The 21,041-nt window shown below is 38.7% G+C and overlaps 1 protein-coding gene across 1 annotated transcript in view; it reads left to right on the forward strand.

Moving 5' to 3' along the window:
* The first annotated feature begins 7,172 nt into the window (after positions 1-7,172).
* The window catches only part of LOC124866411 (ubiquitin-conjugating enzyme E2 E2), a 42,613-nt gene continuing 28,744 nt past the window's right edge, over positions 7,173-21,041 (forward strand). Inside the window, exons 1-3 of the mRNA XM_047362188.1 lie at positions 7,173-7,334; positions 9,929-10,112; positions 10,859-10,909. Of these exons, the coding sequence (XP_047218144.1) occupies positions 9,937-10,112; positions 10,859-10,909 (227 nt within the window). The 5' untranslated portion in view covers positions 7,173-7,334; positions 9,929-9,936. The remainder of the gene's footprint in view (positions 7,335-9,928; positions 10,113-10,858; positions 10,910-21,041) is intronic.

The following is a 21,041-nucleotide window of genomic DNA, read 5'->3' on the forward strand; positions in this document are numbered from 1 at the left end:
CCACCCAGACTGTTGCATGCCCAGAGTGAAGCATGGGGGTGGATCAGTAATGGTTTGGGCTGCCCTATCTGACCACTGTGCAGGACTTGTATATGTCATTCCCAAGACGAATTGACACTGCATTGGCCGCAAAAGGAGGCCCTACACCATACTAATAAATTATAGTGGTCTAAAACCAGGTGTTTCAGTTTCATTGTCCAACCCCTGTATCTGATGTTATTTCAGCCATGGGGGTTATAAAAGCTTTTATTTCTGAAAACGACACCACACAATATATAGAGGCTAACTTTTACTTTCCCTTACCCTTTAGGAGAAAGAGGATATAATCTAAGAAGACATTGGAATGGCTTCAGTTACTTTATTTCAGCTGTTTTGTGTTAGGCCTAAGGAGTGCCATCATATGGGAGTAAATGCAAGACACCAACTGAGCCATCAATAGGTGCTTTCCATGTTTGACTCGGTAAAATTTACATATAAATCAAGCCATCAGGAACAAGTTGAAACAAAGGTACTGTTACATCTAAACCTTTGAGAAAAATACAAGATTTTGATATATATTGTGACCATTAGGTCATAAAGAAGCAGAGTTCCTTTATGCACACAGTGGAGCAGATTTAATTTCTCCTTTATTTCTGTTTCAAGTAATTCAAAGAAACATGTAAATCAGTTTCAATTTTAAAAGTACCTCCACATGTTTTTTGGATTTTCTTCTAATCATCTGGCCTTCATTTTTGACCCACTGGGATGTGTTGGCGTCTGAAAGCTGGAAGGAAATCTTTATGATGCTTTAGCTCCCAGTGTGAGGGTTTTTACAGTGCAGAGTTAAATGGGTTTGTCTTGTGGTTTTGACAACCACTTAAAACTATGCGGCAGCACCCACAATCTGTAATTTTAATGTTAGTGATGTACAGTTGTTGTGACTATGAATCTGAAAATATTATTTAATATTAATACTTTAATATTTTATCAAATAATATTTCGGTCTGTTAAGAGTTGTCCTGTGAATACCAGCTTAGTAAGGCGGTGGTAATAGGACAAAATCAAAAGGGTGAGCCAAGCTCTGACATTATTGAACAGCAAAACTCTGCATACACATGGAATGAATTCACACAATTTGTTAAAATACAAGAATTTATAAACAAAAATGAGTCAACTCAAAGTCAAACATATTTCAATAGACAAACTCTTCACTATGCTAAAACAATCCAACTAAACTACCAAGCAGAATTAAAGAATAATGGGCTATGTACAATATAAACAAGTTGATTAAAGATGATTGAAAATCATGACCAAAAGAGTGATGCAACATTACCATGCAATGTTTATGTTTGAGAACCAAGGATTATCTTGAAGAATCTGGAAGTGAAGTTAAGTTAGTCTAGGAACTAACTTAGGCAATAATCAGCAACGTTTAGACAACCATTCACAATGCAAGATCAGATAAAATATTATTTTAATAAAATAATGTTTTAAAGAATGATCTGCTGAATAAAACCAACCTTCTGGATGACTAATTCTCAACGGTGTCTCATTAGCTGCCTTTATTTAATAAAATAATATTTAAAGAAATATTATTAAGGGAATCTGACCACGTGTGCTGCAGATAGCCTGCTAGCACCAAGATAGCTGAGTTCAACACAATTTGCTTCTGCAGGTCTCAGAGAGAAAGTAAAGCAATGCTTACCTTAATTTCCCCTTTTTATGAATGAATACCGGGTACACAAACAGTAATTCATCCGTACTTAACTCAGTGCATATGATCGATGATCGAATGACACCCTTGGATCCAGTTTCAAGAGTTAATGTCTGTTTGCCCCCCCCCCCTCTTTTTTTTTTTCCAAATGTTGGAAGTAGGTTAGATGCAATTTATTTTGAAAGTTCCAGAAAAGTTTGTACCACATCTTTCATGTTGTAATCCATGGCTGTGGGGTCCCAACACAGTATTCAATAGTAAACACTTTTGGGAAAAATGTGTGAATTGAGATTGAATGAGATTGGCCTTTTAAACCAGGATTGTGTCACATGTGAACTATAGATCATTTTACAGTGGTCCACAAATAATTAAGGGGCATCCTTTAATTATGTACAGTTTTTATTTAATTTATCAAATTATTTAGTAGATGTTTGATACAATGCAGTTGTTGGATGGCTTAACCAGTTTTAGAGGCAAACGAACAGCAGGGCATAGTTTACACCAGATCTTCCTGTTTGCAACACAACTCTACCACACAAACACAGAAAACATTCATCTGCACTGACATGAACAACCAACAAAAACACTAAGCCCCATGTTCAAAACTTCTAGTTTCACTTTTAATCTACCTAAATTTTCTGATTTTCCAGTTGTTTGCTTTATTTTTATCCTCAGGTTTTGCGTGAAGCCTCATGAGGTAGCTACATTCAATACATGAGGATCAAAATAAGATTTTCACTGCACTACATATGGCGGTGCAGACAATCACTGCTGTTGGCTGAATTTGCAAACGCTGTTGCTTTTTTAAAATTGCTGCAGGTATTTACAGTTTATTTAGGTCCTGTCCCCTGAATGTATTTTTGAAAATGTGAAAGGTTTTGTAGTGAGGAAAACAGATTTTTTTTAAAGTGACTTCTATTATGGAGATTTCTAAAAAAAAACTTCTGTATGTGTAAACCTGTAAACAAAGATTTTTAGGAATGACTTTTAGGCCTACTTTGCACAGGCCCGCCCTCAATTTTGAAAAGGTTTTTGAAAATAGCCTCACATTAGTTTGTAGTGGCCTCTCTTGCTTCAGGGAAATGAGACAGGCTTTTAGAGGTCTTTAATGGTGATTGGAACAGGAAATTTGTCGGAAACAGGGACAATTAATGAAACTTTTTCTAAATTAGTAAGTACATATGATGATATCTTTTTCTTGGGTTTGAAAAAAACCAGTTAAGAACAGGCTGTAGCAGTAGCTCTGTTCCACAGCACTGGAACTGCATTGGTGTCAAAACCTTGCAAGTGTTTTGTGGTTGAGTGCCTTAAATGTTTTACAAGGTGCTGCAGTAGCACAGATGTATTTGACCCAAGGAGAATCCCTGAACACAGTATTTTATTCATTCATTGACCTTTTGCAGTTGAAACAACCCAGAGCAGTGTCTCAATTAGTGAATGTTCAGTTCAGTTTAGTGGGAAAAAAAAGTTTCATTTTCAAGCTTCAGGTCCAGTGCAGTTCACCTATGTTTCAGCTATAACATTATCAGTGCAGAAGATATTGATGACCAAGGTTAGTGAAGAAAAAATTGCAAATATGCCTGTTCAAAAAAACAGCCAGACAGTGAGCTGGTAAGAATTTGAAATTCAGGCATGTGAAAGTGTTATGAGAAAGATGCCCTGTGGCTGCATGATACTTCACACACCACCCATTTAATGGTAACGTTTTTGCAAGAATTTCAGCCTTCTCATCACAGCACAGAAGCTGGTAATTCAGTGAGAAAATTCCATTTTCCGCGCTTCGCAAAAAGGTTTCAAAAATCACTTGAGTGTTGTGCTATGTCAGAACATCTTAAAGTAACTATTTAAGGTCTACTGAGTTGCACCTTACTGTGACCATCAATGAACCAGTGCTCAGTCTTGTCATATTCATTTGACTACTGGGATGTTTTGCTTCTCTGCAGGCACATCATGCGCTGTGTACTGTTGACTATAACTGCAAGTAAGATACTTCCTCTAAATTTCAAGCATGAATGAATGGCTGATCTTGGTATTGGGAAACAATGAGTGCAAGAAGCTGAAATATCAACTTTTATCTCTTACATTTCACACTCCTCTTCAATGAGTCATGTACCTAAGTGTTCCACAGGAAAGCCACTTAGTAGATGTGTGAGCTTTCATTTGACTTCTTTATTGGCTGTTCTCTATTTGACACTATGTAGCATTCTCTCAAACTGCTTGTCAGAATAATGATTTATCTTCTGAAATGTGACTGTTCATGGACGGTCTGTTATTGTCAGATATATTGAATATGGCAGCTTAATGAAATAAAACATAATAATTGTGTGGACCTGTTTCCCAACATTTTCTGTTTATTAACAGTGTTTCTGAGGAGCATGGTCATTTGTGTCAACCAAAGCATGTCATTAAAGGCATTTAAGACCAACTATCAAGGAATCTTATGTACAATATATATGCAACTTTGTGAGTAAGAGAGAGCATATTTTAGTTCTATTTATTAGGTTAAAATAACTTATATGAACACGCTTTGGAGGTTTCTCAAATGTAAGTTTCTAAAATTTGTGTTTTTAGCAGACATGTTTGAATGATCAGCTAAAAGGTATGGGCACTGGAACTGCAGGATGTTATTAGGTTTCCATTATGACGTCTTCTTTAACTTTGAAGAACATCTTTCCCTGTAATTTCTGTTCATCGATGGTCACAGTAAGGTGCAGCTCAGCAGACCTTAAATAGTTACTTTAAGGAGTTGTTTCTGAGGAGCCCAGAAGGCTGTGTCAACCATTTAAGGCCAAATATTGGAAACATACAGTAAGTTTAGTATCCTCAACTTTCTGTGTAAACAAGAGAGTATTTTTGCTGCATTTCTTTAGTGAAAATAACTGAACTGTAAAATATAGCAGGTTTCTCAAATTGAAGTTTGATAACACTTTTTTAGCAGATTATTTTGAGAAATCCGCTAAAGAAGCATTAGACTGGATGATGTTATGGGGGTTTTCATTTGAGGTAAAACTGAAAGATCAGTTTAAGTGTTATTTAGCAAGAGTAACTTCAAAAATACTTATTTGCTCAAATCAACTGTGTAAAAAAGTACCATTGGGTTTAAAAAACTGATAGAGCAATGTTCTGTCAGCATGGCGATAATGAAATACAAAAGTGAATTTTGTAACAAGTGTAACAGGGAGCACATACAAAGAAATTAACAGAGCATCAAAGATAGAGCCCTGAGGCACCCCATAGGTCAAATACGATTTTTTTCTAGGTACTCTGCTTCTTTTCCTAAAACTTAGAACAATAAAGTAAGGATGACTCAAGAATCTAACTTGCTTTTAGGTATAAGTGTGTATAAATAGCTGTCTCATATGTTTGTGATGTGATGAACTGGTAGCCTGTCCAGGTAACTCGTGTTAATTTTAAGACAAAGTAAGGGCTATAAAATTGTCTGTCTTTGTTTTTATTATGGTTATTTAATTATAGAAATAAGTAAAACAAATCCTAGATTTTTTTTTTCTCTTTGTTGTTGTTTTGAACTTATCACCTTAAATGACACTAATTATGATACTGGACTCTTTAAAAAGGTTAAAGTCAACTCACTTTAGTTTAATAAAATAGCACTAATACACAACAAATGTTACACCACAAACAGGTTCAGTTCAACATTAAATACATAAGATTCGCTAAAGAAGAAAGTCATGTTTCTTTGTGTGCATATGCAGTAATAGAGTATTAAATACCCTTAAGCGATGTGCATTGCAACAAGTGGAGGAAGAAAATGGATGGGTGAGGGTTATTTCCTGCGTACACAGGGTGCATAATTGTAGCTATTAATATTGTATTATTGTGTGCAGTTAAGTTGGGTATAACATCATACCAGGTTCCCAATTTGGATCTCCTAGGCCTGGGGTCTGCAACCTTTACAATCCAAAGAGACATTTTTGCCCTCAGTCCAACTTAATAAAACTAGTTTAGAGCCGCAAATATTACATGATCTTTTGAAAAAAGATATTAATTTTGTTTTTTAGAAATATCTACTTTAGGAAATTTGTTGGCTTTTTAAAGAACTGCCATTTAATTTATATTTTTACATTTTAAAATAAAGAAAAACAAAACAACATAAAACCTTTGCAAAAAGAGATTGGATATTTTCTTCTATGAAATGCTGATAACTGGGGAAACTTGTGTAAAAATAAGTTTTTTTAAAATAGCAGAAAGTTTTCAACCTAATGACAAGAAAATAGATCTTAAAAAATAATACTGGTACTTTTAGATTGTTTCTTTTGTGAATATTCAGTGCAATTATTCCATGACAAGACAACAACAACAACAAAAAACAGCTAAAACCTGTATTTGTTGAATCTATATTTAAAAAAATTTGTTGATTATGTATCATTTTCAGCCATAATTATAAAGAGCCATGGTGGAATGTTCGATGACCACTTGGAACTGAAGGTTGGAGAAAGATCAAGGGTCAGGAAAAGTGCAGCTAACATCTATGCAGACCCCACACATCCTGAACACAAAGTGTTTAGACTTTTACCGTCAGGTAGGAGCTACAGAGTGCTATTTAAAACCAACCAGGCGCCACAGAAACAGCTACTTTCTCCAAGCTGTCTCTCTGATGAACACAAAACATTTTTACAGTGTAAACAGGGATCCAGCAACACCCCTGCACAATTTCTGTCTTTCTGGAGCAAGGGTCCTACTTTCCTGCTTAAATTGTCAGCTATAGCCTGGCTCGACCAGTAGCGAGTCAGAAGTTGGAATGGTGAGCATTGATCATAGCGTTTCATGCTTCGTACCTTCGATCACATGCTTTATTTGAGATAATAGAAATCTACATGTAAATATAAACTTTCTGAAAGTTTGTTACTGCTTTGAACGTTAGCCCATGTTAGTAATGATGCTGCCAGCATCCCTTTACCACTCAGAAACTGGACCCGTTTTGTCGTCCTCTGTCTCGGCCTTCGATCCTGCAGTTACATACATATATATACATATGTACAATTTCTTTATTGAGAGCAAAGTGGAACCGGAATCAAATTTCTTGTTTGTATGCACAAACTAGGCGAATAAAGCAGAATCTGAAAATAAATTTGTCCAGAACTGCCAAAGATCCTCTTGGCCTGTTAGAAGGAAAAATAACTTAGTGTGTTTTCCTTAAAAATGTGAACCCATTTATATGAAAATAAAAACACTTTCCAACAGTATAATATTTATTGCCAAAAAGCATTGTTACAACATAGGAATATTTGAACACAAAGCTCCATACTTTTGTTTCTACATTTAATTGTCATTAATTGAATCTGCGTGTATTAAAAGATTCGTATTAAAGGGTTAATTTCATTTTAAGAAAAGCATCACTAAGGAAATCAATTTGTATTATTTTGGATTAATTAATGAGGTCTTCACCACCTCACGCGGGCCGCTTCTCTCACCATTGCAGCCCACGTGCACATGGAGCGCGCGCAGATCGGGAGCGCGCCTGGAGGCGGTCCGCGTCTGCTGTAATCGCTTTTCTAGCGCTGCTACCTCCAGTTAAATAGCAAGGACACGGGAGCGAGCAGACGGCCGTGTGAGGATATACTTTTCTCGGTACCTTGGGGGTTACGACGCCGAATTGCAGGATCGACGGCCAGCCGGCGAGGTAAGCTCGACAACTGCGTTTTGGTGGATCAGGGGAAAAAGTACGTAAAAATGTCCCGAGAAAGAAAAGTCGTTTTTTCAGTGAAGAAGAAGGAGGAGGGAAAGGGAAGGAGGGAGAGAGGACGGGGGAGGTGGTGGGAAGAGTCTCCCTTTGTGCCGAGGCAGGGTCACCGCTCCTCAAGGATCCGTGAGGGCTCTCCTGGAGCTCCGCTGCCGCTGACCGTCCTCCTTCAGCCCCATCCGTCCGACAGAAACGCCTCCTTCTATGCGTCGTATTATCAATTAGTTTTAAAACAAAGCAGGCCTGCTCATCTTCTCTGATCATTTACACAGCCCGCAGCGGTAACCCTACTTTCCGCCTCCTCCCCCCGGCCTCGTAATGTTAGCTAGCTCCAATAATGTTTACGGTCGCTTTTGTGGAGCCGCTGGGCTGCAGTCCCCCGGTGGACCCCCTATTGTGTGGGCTTCATCCCCATTAACGCTCCGACGATGAAGTTAGCTTCCGACTGAAGGCACATTTCACTGCTTTTAGGAGGGTCTGGATCACCTTTCATCTGCCCTTTCTACACTTTAACTATCCAGACATAAACTAGATTATTATTCACTAATTAGAGATTCTTTTAATCACCGTTTTTGATTCATAAAAGGTTTGTTGTCATTTGTTAAAACACAAGAAAATGGCTGTTTCACTGCTTTCTTTCTTCCATCAAACCTCAAATGAGGCTCTGCAACATCTTAAACATATAGTTTGCAATGAGCAAATCATTTACTCTACTTATGAAACAGTGAAAAACGGTCATTTTATTACATCTTTTAGACCTATTTCAATAATTTCCACATTAAAAACTAGTGTTTAGGTGACTTAAATTTGGTCTAGAGTATTCTACACCAAAGACAGACAAACTTACTTTGTGTTATGTGTTGCAAAAAACTTAAAAAATGACTATTTCATTGCATTGTTTGGATTAAAGCCAGTTAAGATGAGGTTTGAAAATAATAGCATTTAGACTGACAAAATCTGGATTAAGTTATTCAACAGTTTTTGCAGATTCTTTTAAACACAGCTTGTGACTTGTAAAATATTTATTCTTTCTGTAAAAACGTATAATGGGCTGTTTTTAAATATATATTTATATTTTTTGTCCTTTAGAACACCTTAGATCAGGTCCAGATTATGAACCCCATTATTTAGACGGGATTGGATCATTTTACATTAAAGAAACATTTGTTTAAACTGAGTTTCTGAAATATGTGTAGATTTGTTCTGCTTGTGAAAACACAAAAGGATTTCTATACTTTTTCTTTTTGGCTTTTTAGATTGTTTTATCAGGTCATGTGTGAAAACTGCATGCTGGTAAAACCTAAACCAGATTACTTTGCAGTAAAAATCTTAAACATGTAGCGTGAAATGTGTGAATCCTTGGTTGTGGAAGTGGGTCTTGCAAATCACACACTGTGTTGTAAAGAAGCTATATTCACCGCACAATAATTCAGTGCAGGCTTTGCCAGAAATTTAGAGCGGATCTCTTCGGCATCGACGAAATGTTAACCTGTTCAGTTTGACCAGAGGGGTTTGGCGATGTCTAATACCACAAATTTATTTTGAGTTTTTCTCTAGAGCAGCTGTGTTGTCCTTGTTTTGACCCCTACATTTGAAACGGTTAGTGTAGCAGACACCTTTCCATGAAATGCTCTTCAGGGAAAGGAAAGGCAACCTGAAAACCTCACTGTATCATTCAGGAGAACTCTTTGCGTATCAGATACCCAATATATAACTCATCTTTTATTACACTGCAAGCACAACTTATTTAGGTTGGCATGTCTATTTTGCTATATGTGATTGAGGACACAATCAGGCTTCAAGGACCTGGGGTCAACCCTCAGAAGCAATGGCCTCTTGCAGAAAGTTAGCTACAGCAGTGGAAGGAAACATTTACAGGAAGATAGTGAGACCTGATAGGAGAGACAGCACCAGTAACAGAAAGATGGGAAGCAGAGCTGAAGATGTTCAGATGAGAGGAACAGCACAGGTTGATTGGTTTCTAGACAAGGTTAGAGGCGAGGCTGAGGTGGTTTGAACATGTGCAGGGGTGGGATGGTGGTTATGTCAGACAAAGGGTGTTGAATAGGCAGCTGTCAGAGAGGAGGAACAGAGAACCATTCTTAGATGATGTTTGCAGTAGCTGAAAGAGCCAATTTATTAGTGTAGTCTTTGGTAAAATTGACCTTAAGTATCATCTATTATGTGAAACAATACAGAAACAGCAGGGACCTTTATTTGCCTTTTAAATCTAGGCCAGTAAATCCATTCAATTAAAGTCATATAAAGCTGATCTACAGTATATATCATCTCTGATTATGAGATGGAGGACTGGATCATATTTACTTTTAATCCAACTGTTTGGATCTGAAATGCATTCCTTGTGACCTCCTATAAATGCTATTTATCTTTATACTTCCTGCAATGCTCTAACCCTCATTCACCTCCAGATTAAGGTCCAGTTAATCACTGTAATACTCTGTAGCTCGATCAGAATCACATCTACAGTTGTGACTTTGGTCTATGTTTTAAAAAAATTTATTTTATTTTTTAAGGGCCCACGATGTCCAGCGAAGTGCAGAGACCGGACGACAGCCCCAGCACTAGCGGGGGCAGCTCAGATATCGAACAAAGGGAAACGGTACCGCCTGAGCAGGAGCGGGAGCAGGCACAGCCCAAAAAGAAGGAGACCAAGATCTCGAGTAAAACCGCTGCTAAACTTTCAACGAGTGCCAAGAGGTAAGCTGAGGAGACACAAAACCCAGCCTTGGCATCAACATATACACAGGAGCTGTTTGTTATACCAAAGCTCTGCCTCCTCTGCCCCGGGAGGGGGGGGGGGGGGGGTTGCATTAAAAGGCTCTGGTCCGACAGGCGTTGTTTCAGATATCCTACCTGACATCGCGGCTCTGAAATGTCACTGCTGTCATCTGAAAGCGATATTCCCATTCCAGTCTGTTTGTTTTAGTGGATACACCTCATGCTCCGCATCACTTAACTCTAACTCCGCCAGTCTTAGCAGTCCTTCCCAAAAAAAACACAGATGATGAGAGTTATGCAACCATCTGAGCGAGGAGTCTGCTGAGGACATGCAGTCTTTTCTTATAAAAGCTACTGATGCTGTGAACATTTCCTTTTGTTTCTGTGTGTCTGTGCTTCTCTTGAAAGCTATTGGGTACCTTCAGCTCAAGAGCCACAAAAGTATTAATGATATTAATGGATGAAAAGGCAGCATTGGCTCTTAGTTGCTCTTTTTTTGTCTGTGTCAGATTGTGTTTATCGTATATTTTCCCTCAGCTTTCTGTGCAGTCAGGGACCAATAAGATCATTGATGTATAATTCATCTGGAATCATGAATAAACATCATTCATGACACCTATTTTCATGTATTCTGTGCTGTACATTCAAAAGGGGAGGTTAAAAATATGAAAGGTGCTTTTTTGTGAGTTAAACATCACAATAAAAATGAACTATTTGCTTTCCAGGATCCAGAAAGAGCTGGCAGAAATAACCCTAGACCCACCTCCAAACTGCAGGTAAGGACTTTCTGCTTTTATCTGTTTAAAGCAAAGTGGGTGCACAGAGCAGCTGTAATGGGCGCAGGTAGCAGAAAAATGCTTGTTTCATGGCTACGCTGTAATGCTCTTGTTTTTGTCTTTGTTCCCATTCTGCTGATGCGTCTGTGTGTCTGAGAGGGTAATCTCAGTTGAAAAAGAGCAACTGCAACCCATTCTTGCATTGTTGTTGCTGCACAAAGCAATCAGAAAAAAACTGAGTTCCTGTGCAGTCTGGAAAAGTCTGGATAGGTATGGAAAATTGTTTTTCCAGACTTTACCTACAAGGTAAATCTATCCATTCTCTGCCTTCCAGTTTAAGAGTTTTGCCAGGGGAGTTGTATTTGAAGCTTGAGCACTGTGGAAATATCTGTTTTTAGTGTTTAAACGTTAAAAGTAAGAGCTGGAAATTTTAGTCTGGAAAGGTTCGGAGTTTTAACATAGAAAACTCACAAGAACCTTACAGTTTCTGTGGAAAGCCGTTGTTTTGGATCATCTGAAATGGTGAAAAACAAGCAGCAGTGTGACTTTAAAACCTGTTTTGATTCTCGTGTGCTTTCACACCCCACCAACACCTCTCTGCGCGGGGGGATTTACCACAGACAATGGTTATTGTGTGAGAGCGGCGCGGCTATGAGCCCTTTGAGGAAGAAAGATGGTCGCGAGCAAGTGGCAAGACCGCATGTGCATCCCTCTAAAGGCACATCTCTGGGCTGTTGCTCAGGAGCTGGCCTTTATTACCACAGAGTGACACCGCCGTTGATTGTAGCTCTGTTTAGTGTAGAACAATTACTCTCTGTGTCTTCGCTCTGCTGCAAATTAAGATGGAAAATGGAAGCTGGTCTTTGTTGAGGACACTTGTGGGAGATGGAGATTTTTTTCTTTCCCGATCTCTGTATTCCATCATGGGCACCTGCTTAAAATGATTAAGGAAAACGGCTTTGCATGACTCATCAGGCGGTTCGAAATGACTACACCCTAGACGGCCTTGTTTATTGCATGAATTAATCAACCCTGCTGGCTCTCGTCGGAACGCCCGCCATCATTAACCATAAACATTGAGCTAACCTTTTCATTTGAGCTCACGGCCCAGTTCTGTTATTCTGCTGCAGGCTGCAGGAGATGTTGTTTTCCTCGAGGACTCTGTAATCTTTATCAGCCCCCCTCTTTCCACCTCCCTAAAAAAACATCCTAGGTAGGCTCACATGAAGGATTTAGCTGGAGGACATAAGTAAGTAATTTGAAAGTAAAATAATTGCCATCGGATATTTCACAGTAGTCGTCTTGGTGGGGGAGCTAGTTGCCTGGGAAACAATTAAGCTTCTTTGGGATTATCCTTTTTTTCCTGTGTGTGTGTGTTCCCTTTTTTGTGCTCTAAAATGATTCCAGGATCTAATGATGTGTCTTCTGTGATCGTTCCTCAAATCGATTGACTACAGGGGTCAGATGCATAAAAATATCTCGCGCACGTTTTCTCACCACATTTTACATGCTCACATGAACGGGCGCCGACAGCAGAGGCCTGTACACCACATGCTCGCAGTTAGGTTAGCCTGAAAGGTTATTCGTTTCATTTGCTGTGACAAATGGAGACGCAGCCTGTTGGCCCCCGCCACCCCACCTGAATGTGATGCTGCGGATGGAGCTGTTGGCATCCTCATAGCGCTGTGCGAAGTATTTGCCGCCTTACAGATATCTTCTGTTTTTTGCACACGTAATGTTTCATATCATCAAAAAAATTTTTTATAAAGGGCCAAGATAACCAGAGTGAATAGAAAAAACTGTTTCTACATGGTTATTTCATTTAGTAAGGAAAAAAACAACCTAGCCCTCTGTGAAAAAAGTAATTGACCCCCTTAATCTAATAACTGGTTGTAACACCCTTGACAGCTGCTATCAAACATCTGCAATAACCAGTAATTAATCTTTTAGGTCGCTATGTCACTATTATGGTCACATGCCTAAAACAATAACAGATGGCTATGAACAGCACTTTTGAGGTCATGCCACAGCCTCTCTGTTGGATTAAAGTTAAGACTTTGACTAGGCCACTCAAAAACCTTAATTGATTTCAGTTTTTTTGCCACTCTGAGGTGGACTTGCTGGAGTGCTTTGGCTCGTTGCCCTGCTGTATGCGCTTGAACTTAAGGTCTTGAATGGATGGGCAGACATTCTCCTTCAGGGTTTGTCATTATGATGCAGTTTTTCTGAAATGCTGACAGTTCTACGCCTTCCAAAAAGTTCCAGTTTTCTCTCATCGATCCACAGAATATTTTACACAAATTTTGGCAAATGTGAGCTAAGCCGTTGTGTTTTTCATCTTGGAACTATCCCATGGATGCCATTTTTACTCCATCTTCTCCTCATTGTTGACTCATGAACACATGACCTTACCTGAGACAAGTGAAATGCAGTGCTTTAGATGTTCTTCTAAGTTGTTCTGTGATCTCCTGGTTGAGTAATTAACGTAGTCTCACTTTGGCTCTCAATGTGGTTCTCTGGAGACCCAAAGCCTTAGACATGGCACTGTAAACAAATTCTGATAGATGTTCATGACTTTGTTTCTCGTAAGTTCCTGAATTTCTTTCACTTCGGACATGATATGGTGTTAAATGAGATCTTTTAGCCCACTTCGTATTATTAGATAGGTTCTGTTTATTTGAGAGGACAAATACTTCACAGCACTGTGTTCTCCCTGCAGATTCTCCTGCTCTGCATTTAACTTCCTCATAGTGTTGTTAAAACCTGTAATGATTGGAGAGTCTCGTTGATGATCTAATTTAGAGAAACATCCAAGGCAGGAGCTGCCAGCTTGTTGAGGGCAATAAAACACTAATGTCTTCTCATCGGGTCTCTATTTAAAGTCACTGTGATAAGACTTCGCAGCATTTAATGCCATTATTTCCTCATTATACATGCTTCCTGTTTGGATAAATCAAACACCATAATATATTGTGCAATATTTCCAAGCATCCAATCTGTGTAACAAAGTGTGGTGTCACTTACCTTAAAATCACAAGCACCCTTTTATACTTGACACCAGGTTTTATCTCTCTCGGCTTTGTGACGGCTTGCTCGTCACCTTGCCAGTTGTCACGCACCAGAAGAGCAGGAACACGCTGAAGCCCTGGAGGATTTGACACAGCAATTATTCTCGTTGTCATACACTTCCATGAGAATTGCACAGGCGGCTCGTGCTTCCACACCTGCTGAAGCATATGAAGCTGCTTTTTAACGACTTTTTTTGCAGGATGCGCAAATATTGCTGCGATCTTAGTAAACTTTTATTTGATGCAATAATGAATAAAACCTTGCAGGCTTAACTGGTTGTCTAAAGCTGTTATAACTCGTGCAGTTATGATAAAAAAGTACATCCCTTTTTAAGTTGTATTTATCAGGTCATATTAGTAATGATCTGGTCTTTTATCGGGTTCTAACATAATTTCACCTCTAACCTCAAGTGAGCAAAAATGCACACCAGATTCCACACTGTCCTTGTTTAGAAAACCAAGATCAAGGCAAAATGGAAAAATGTATGTGAAAGCTAAGTACTGTTTTTGTTTCAGTAGGATTTATTTTTCCTTTATTATTGAGAGCAAAGTGTACCGGAGTCAAATTCCTTGTTTGTCTGTACAAACTTGGCAATCCAGGTGATTCTGATTTCAATCATATTCAGGTAATCAAACACACCTGATCAGCTGATCACTAGTATGATCAGCTCCATATAACCAGTTGCTCATGAGCATAAAGATCTTTTAACCTTACCATCTTCCTTTAGACCTTCGCTCCACCACTTCCCAGGCCTCTTTAAATCTAAGCTTAAGACTTGTTTTTTCAGGCATGCCTTTAATTTCAAGTTTTGTTTTTATTCTCATTGTGGTTTTTCTGTGATCTTACTGCTAAGTGCTTTGGTCACCTTAGCTGGTTGTTTTGAAGCACTGAATAAATCATTACGCGAATTACGCCAAGGAGGAAGTACATCAACAATGACCCTAGAGAAGCAATTGTTGGTACTCATCAGTCTGGGAAGGAATATACGTCCATTTCTAAACAATCGGAAGTCCTACAGTTATTCACAAGTGAGAAAAGATGCCAGTGATCCCTGGAGTGGACATCATCCAATTTAACCAAAGATTGGCCCTCTGGTTTCTTCGATGCAGAGTTGTGGAATTTAAAAAATAAAATAAAATCCACCATAAATGTATATCTCTTCTGAGAGTTTTTGCTGCTGAAGGTGGTGCTACAAGCTGTTGACCCATGTGGTGAGATTTAATTAAAATGTTTTTAGAACCTGGTAAAGACCAGATTAATTTTATAATGCCCTGGCATGTAAAACGATAAAGATTTAACCAAGAAGTAATGTGTTCATCATCTCTTTGAAGACCTCCTCTTCAGACGTGGATGTTGTCCTCATGTCATTTAATATCAAGTTAAGGATTCACTCTGTGGAGGCTTCAACTACTGACAGGTGCATGGTACTCCTTCAGGACAAAGCGTTCCTTTGCTTATAACTAAAAAAAAAATGTCTTAATGACAAAGCACGTGACACCACATCCAGTCACCCTACCCCCAACCCCCCATCTTTCCTCACTACATTAATGAAAATCTTCTGCACTCTTCTCCATTTGTCCTCCCCCGTAAACTCCATGATCATCATCTGTGTTCCAGCATATATATTACCATCCTGCTGTGCATGCCCAAACCAATCCTTCTGTTGAAAACCACCCCTGACACTTATCAGCATTAGGGTTGGGGATTGTTTCTGTGACACTCTTGAATTTGTTGCACTTAAATCTTTCCCTTGGACGCTGTGGTGGACAGAGTAGCACATCGTAGTCTTGTCAATTGCCTGTTAGCAATTTCAGGTCAATGACATGTCTCTGAAACAGAAAAGAGATGGGCTAACATTAGCTGGGTATTTGCATTTGAGTTGACCCACCATTTTAGGTCAAATATAACTTTCTAGCTGCCTACGTTGGTAAAAGACGTATTTTGTTTTTGTTAACTGACTATGGCTAAGCTGAGTGTTGGAGGAAGAGGCAGCTGAGATAGGCCAGTGCAGCGCGTCAGAAACTGGGCACTCTGTTATTTCTACACCATGAATCTGGAGGTGGTTTATCACGTTGGTCGTCCAACCTCCTTTCATGATGTGATCTTCCTTCAAGTGTTGCATTGAGCCCACTGGTTGTCTCTTTTATTAACGTTGAGCCACAGTTGCGATCACAGCCTGACACTGTCCTTGATTGCACACAAACTTCCTGTGGTTTCTTCTTCGTTGGTATTCGGCTTCTTCCGGTCAAATGACTGGGTATCGAAAACGAGAATGAAAATAAAAATTTGAACAATTCTGGGAGAATCAGGATGTAAGTCCCAGATCCAGTCGATTCTAGAGACTTTGTGCACAACCCTAATCAGCATCCACCCCACGCTACCTTCAATCTCTTCTTCACCATTTCTTGTGCACTGCCTGTTGCTCTGGATGGTTGAGCCCAGGTGCTTTAACTCATGCACCTTCAGTACCTGCTTGCTGCTTCACTGTTCCAGTTGTCTCCCTCTCATTCACATTCCTTATCTTGCCAGAGTTTTGCAGCAGTGCTGTCATGGGAAGAAAACTTGCCTACTCTGTGTGCTTTCATATTTTTTTGTGAAATTCGTACATACTTTGAACATTTTTTATCTTCTACAACCTTTTCTTTCAATTTTGTGATTATGATGTTACTCTATAGTTTTCTTTGTAAGTTCTACAGTGCCTTGTCCTATGAACTCTGACGAGCGTATACACACTTATACGTCTCAATGAACACAGTTGTAGCTGAATGTTTTAGCTTTATCTCACACCCATTGTCTCCAACATCCTCCTCTTCTCACTTTGATATGGTTCTGTCATAAAAATACACCTTGCCGCCTCACGCCAGTTTACGTCTCTTCTCCTATTATCTGCATCTGTGTGTCATTTGCGAGTATTTTTGTAGAACTGTGGCTGCTCTGAGAGCTTGGCTTTCGTTGCACGTGAAGCTGATTTGCAGACCCTGACATTTTCACACTACAATCCAAACGAACGCTTTGTTAAAATAATAGTTAATGGTGATCTCCTGGTTTGAACTCAGCTGTTTAATCTCCTCTCTCGGATGGTCAAATGTACACCTATTATATCTACTATGAGGAGGAAGCAGAGTAACCTTCAGCATCAAAGATGTGATGGTAAATAACAGATTTTTGGCTCAGACCGCCCAGATTCAAAGGGGAGAAAGGACATTTTTTAAAGCTGCTATTGTTTAGTGATATTCAACAGTGACAGCGCTGTAATCCATTTCTCTGGAGAGAGACATAAAATCTTTTTTGCTCCTACAGCAAGTAAAAAAGATTTAACACTATTTGGTTGCAATTTGTGGTCTGCTTTGGAAGCAAGTACAGCCCTTTGTTTTAGTCAGCTCCTCTGTATGGTTGTTGGAAGTAGAGAAAGCCAGCAACTGAAGTGAAAGTAGATAAGAAAACGTTAATGCATCTAAAGTAATTTATAAAACTTAATCACAGAAAGGTCCTGGTACTGATTTCAGATGGTAAAATGGCCTTTTGATTGAGTTGCTTTTAGCTGCAGTTTCAATGTGTTGTTAGAAAGGTTATGAAAATTGTGCTGCTGAGAAAGCTGCAATGAATTAAGATCAAATTAAAGCCTTCAGACCATTAAAGTGCAAAAAAAGGTTAAATAGAAGTTATGGTTTGATGGTATCCATTTTAGGGCTGAAACAGTTAAACGGTTTAATTGTGATTAATCAATTATTGAATTGATTATTGAATAATCGTTAACTGTAATGAGCAAACAGACTAAAATATGCCATTTGCTAAAAGAACAACCCACTCAGAGCAGTAATTGGGCCAAAATTGTACAAAAAATAGATGCATTTTACATTTTAAATGACTGACTGACTGATGAAAAATCTCTTTGTAAATATGCTTTATTCAAAACTGCTCAAGTGGCATAGCTTTAGCTTCACCTGGTACTAATTCTGTAAAAGATCTCCCATTAAGCAACTTTTGACATCTGATAATTAATTGATTAATCAGAAACATTTTCGACATATTAAGCGATTAGCAAAATAATCATTAGTTGCAGCCCTTATCCATTTTAGTTTAGTAATTGGTTATAATAAATAAAATTAAATATAATAAATGGTTTCGCCATTAGATGTTAAATATTTAACATCTGAATATTATAATTGTTAGAAGAGCAGGTCTTGTATTTCCACTGTTGTCATCCCTTTCTATAAAACACAGGCTCTCTGTAATGTCTAGTCAGCTCTGCTTCTGCTTGTTTTTTCATGCTGTGACCCAAAAGCAATTTGTAATGTCAACAGGGCAGAGTTACAGTTAATGAAAGCGCAGCGCTCACTGCTTCCTCATCTAAACCTTAAGCAGTGCGAATGGGAAAATAATACAGGTGGACAGCAGCAAAAATCTGTACATGAATTACACATTTCATTCATTAAAGTAACGACATTTTTCAACTTATGTGTGGAAAGAATGCTAGTTTTATGACCCTAAAAATAAGGACAGGTCTTTGGATACATTTTCTAAAGCATCTGGTTGTAATATTAACAGCTTAAAATTCTGCCCAATAGGAATTATTAGCTAAATTCCTGCTGCGTTTCAACCTCTTGTCGGCATGCAAATGGAAGTTTTAATGATTTTAAAAAACAGAAAATTTAAATTTTAAAACGTTGATGTTCCTAACTCAACGTTTTAATATTTTATTGTTGGAGCCCCTTTTACAGGGTTTCCCTCATCCGCCACAACTCTTCCTCTCAGGTTTGATGTTTTGAATGCAGATGCTGGCACCACATACTGGTGTGGCTGTGGTATTTCAGCCTTTTTGTTAGACGTTTAGATTTATATTGGAAGGAGGTTTAATTACATACAGAGGAAGGAATATTTGGCAGGGGGCCTAAACTTATCTGTGTCCACTGTGCTGTTTGCTTCCATATGTTCTGTTTTGTTATTTCAGTCGGATGCTTTGTTTTTGTTCGGGGTGCCATTTTCTGGTGCTGCTTTCTGAACTGGGATTAACCCCACTCAAACGTTTGAAACTGGTCTCGTTGTTGATTGATTATTTATAGATTTGTGTCTTATTACAGTTATTCAGCACAATCTGTTAATGTAGAAATGTGCTTCCCTAATAACTGATCTGAGCTGCTATACTTCGAAACAATTAAACAGATTTTTTCATCATGTTATCTCCACGTGGTAAAGAGGCATGCCTGTTCTCCTGGTAACCTTCAAAGCTTTGCTCAGCCTAGATGATATTTTCCTGCTTCTTATCCAGTTTGCACTTTAAAATATGACTGTTTTTTATTTTTAGCTGTGAGTCATGTTCTTGTAGCAGCATGACTAATTTCATTATGGACCTTTGTTTAATAAAAAAAAAAATTGTGTTGGTTTTTGTATTTGTTAATTTGCTCCTCATGCTTCGACTTGTTTGATTAGTATCTCATGCAGTTTGAGCTCAGGTTTCCCATTTTATCTGAAACAATTTGGATTAGAAAAGAATTGTCATTCTCAAAGCTGTTTACGTTTGATCCCGGGAAGCCTCTTAAAAGTGGGGATTTGCTTGCTGACGGCAAACAAAATATTCCTTGAGCTTTTTTCATTTTTGTATGACATTTTTTAGATTACAAGATTAACCAAGAAAGGAAATGTTCACTGATTTGTGAAAATAATCCCATTTTGCAGCTCCGCTTGGTGCATTGTTGTCGGTCTGATTGAAGCTTCAGGTGACTTCTTTGTTCGTAGTTTCTCCTTTTGTTTGCTTGTGAATTACACAGGTGTTTCCAGGTTTCATGGGCTGCCAGAAAAACTCAGGAAAATAACGCAGTTTGATTGATGTATTATTCTGGTCTGAGAAAATGCAGAGTTGAAAATTTTTTCTTTATCATGTAGTCCATTCATCCATCCATTCATTTATATTTAAACAATAAAAATGGGCTAATTGGAGTGAGAAGACTGTAAATTAGACTGGAAAAGTTTTCAATTGTGACATAAAAATGTGCTCCTGCAGATTTCCAGTTTCAAAAACACTGCAGAATAAGTTGTCACTGCTTAGCTACATCCTGCAGGAATCCCGTGCTTGCCGACTCTTAGCCGGGACATGAATATGCATCTCTGTTCTCCGTCATCATCGTCAGGACTCTCAAAGAAGTGAGGCTCTCCTTTGTTGTATGTTCTGACCTTCAGCTCTGATGGGACCATCTTTGTGTCTGTCGTGGCTGCTTATTAGTTTTGTGCATGGCCCCGGGGGGATTACGTGTGAGTGACACAGCCGGCATCGTTTTTCACAGCGTTACCATTAAGCACAGCAGGGGGGTGGGGGCTATCAATATTCATGATGGGGGGGGAGCAGGGTTTGGGGACCGGAGAACAGGGAGGGGTGGGGTGAGCGTCACAAATACCTTCTGGTTGTTAAAGTTGATCACTGTATTTTAAGTGGCAGAGTCGGGGCAACATTATGGGTAAACGTGTGGCTGTGATGTCAGCTTGAAAGGAAAAAACGGATGAAAACCTTTCCCCAATCCTGAGACTTTTTGCATGTAAACAGTGAAAACTGTCAGTCATTACGTCTGAGGCACACTCCAAATCTTTTATTGCACAATTCATAAATTGCAAAAATCCTAATTGATATGAGCTTGTCTCTTCTACATAATGGTTTTTGTAAATAACATTGAGTTACATACAGACTCAGACCAAGTGCTTTCCAGTTAGAACCATAGAGATGTGGCTATGTGGAGAATATTTCCAGGTTTAACTGAGATTTCTGATAGTTTGCATGAATATTCCAAGCAGTGCACAGCATAGTCTGTTTTACTTTAGAGAACTGTTAGATGTGTGCCTGAATTGATGTTTTCTGCAGATAAGGAAACCGACTCATTCAAAGAACGTACTTCTGTTTCATCTTCCTGATTTCTACATTGGTTTGGCAAAGTTTCCACCACTGTTGTTTACTGTGAAATCATTTGTTTTTTAATTATTTTTAGTTGCTTTAAACTGAGATCGCCTTTATTACTTTTTTTATGTTTATGTTTTTATGTTTTTAGAGTAGCACTAGGAATTGTTGTCTGAGTGC

This window comes from Girardinichthys multiradiatus, chromosome 3, assembly GCF_021462225.1.
Source record: "Girardinichthys multiradiatus isolate DD_20200921_A chromosome 3, DD_fGirMul_XY1, whole genome shotgun sequence".
NCBI classification, from domain to species: domain Eukaryota; kingdom Metazoa; phylum Chordata; class Actinopteri; order Cyprinodontiformes; family Goodeidae; genus Girardinichthys; species Girardinichthys multiradiatus.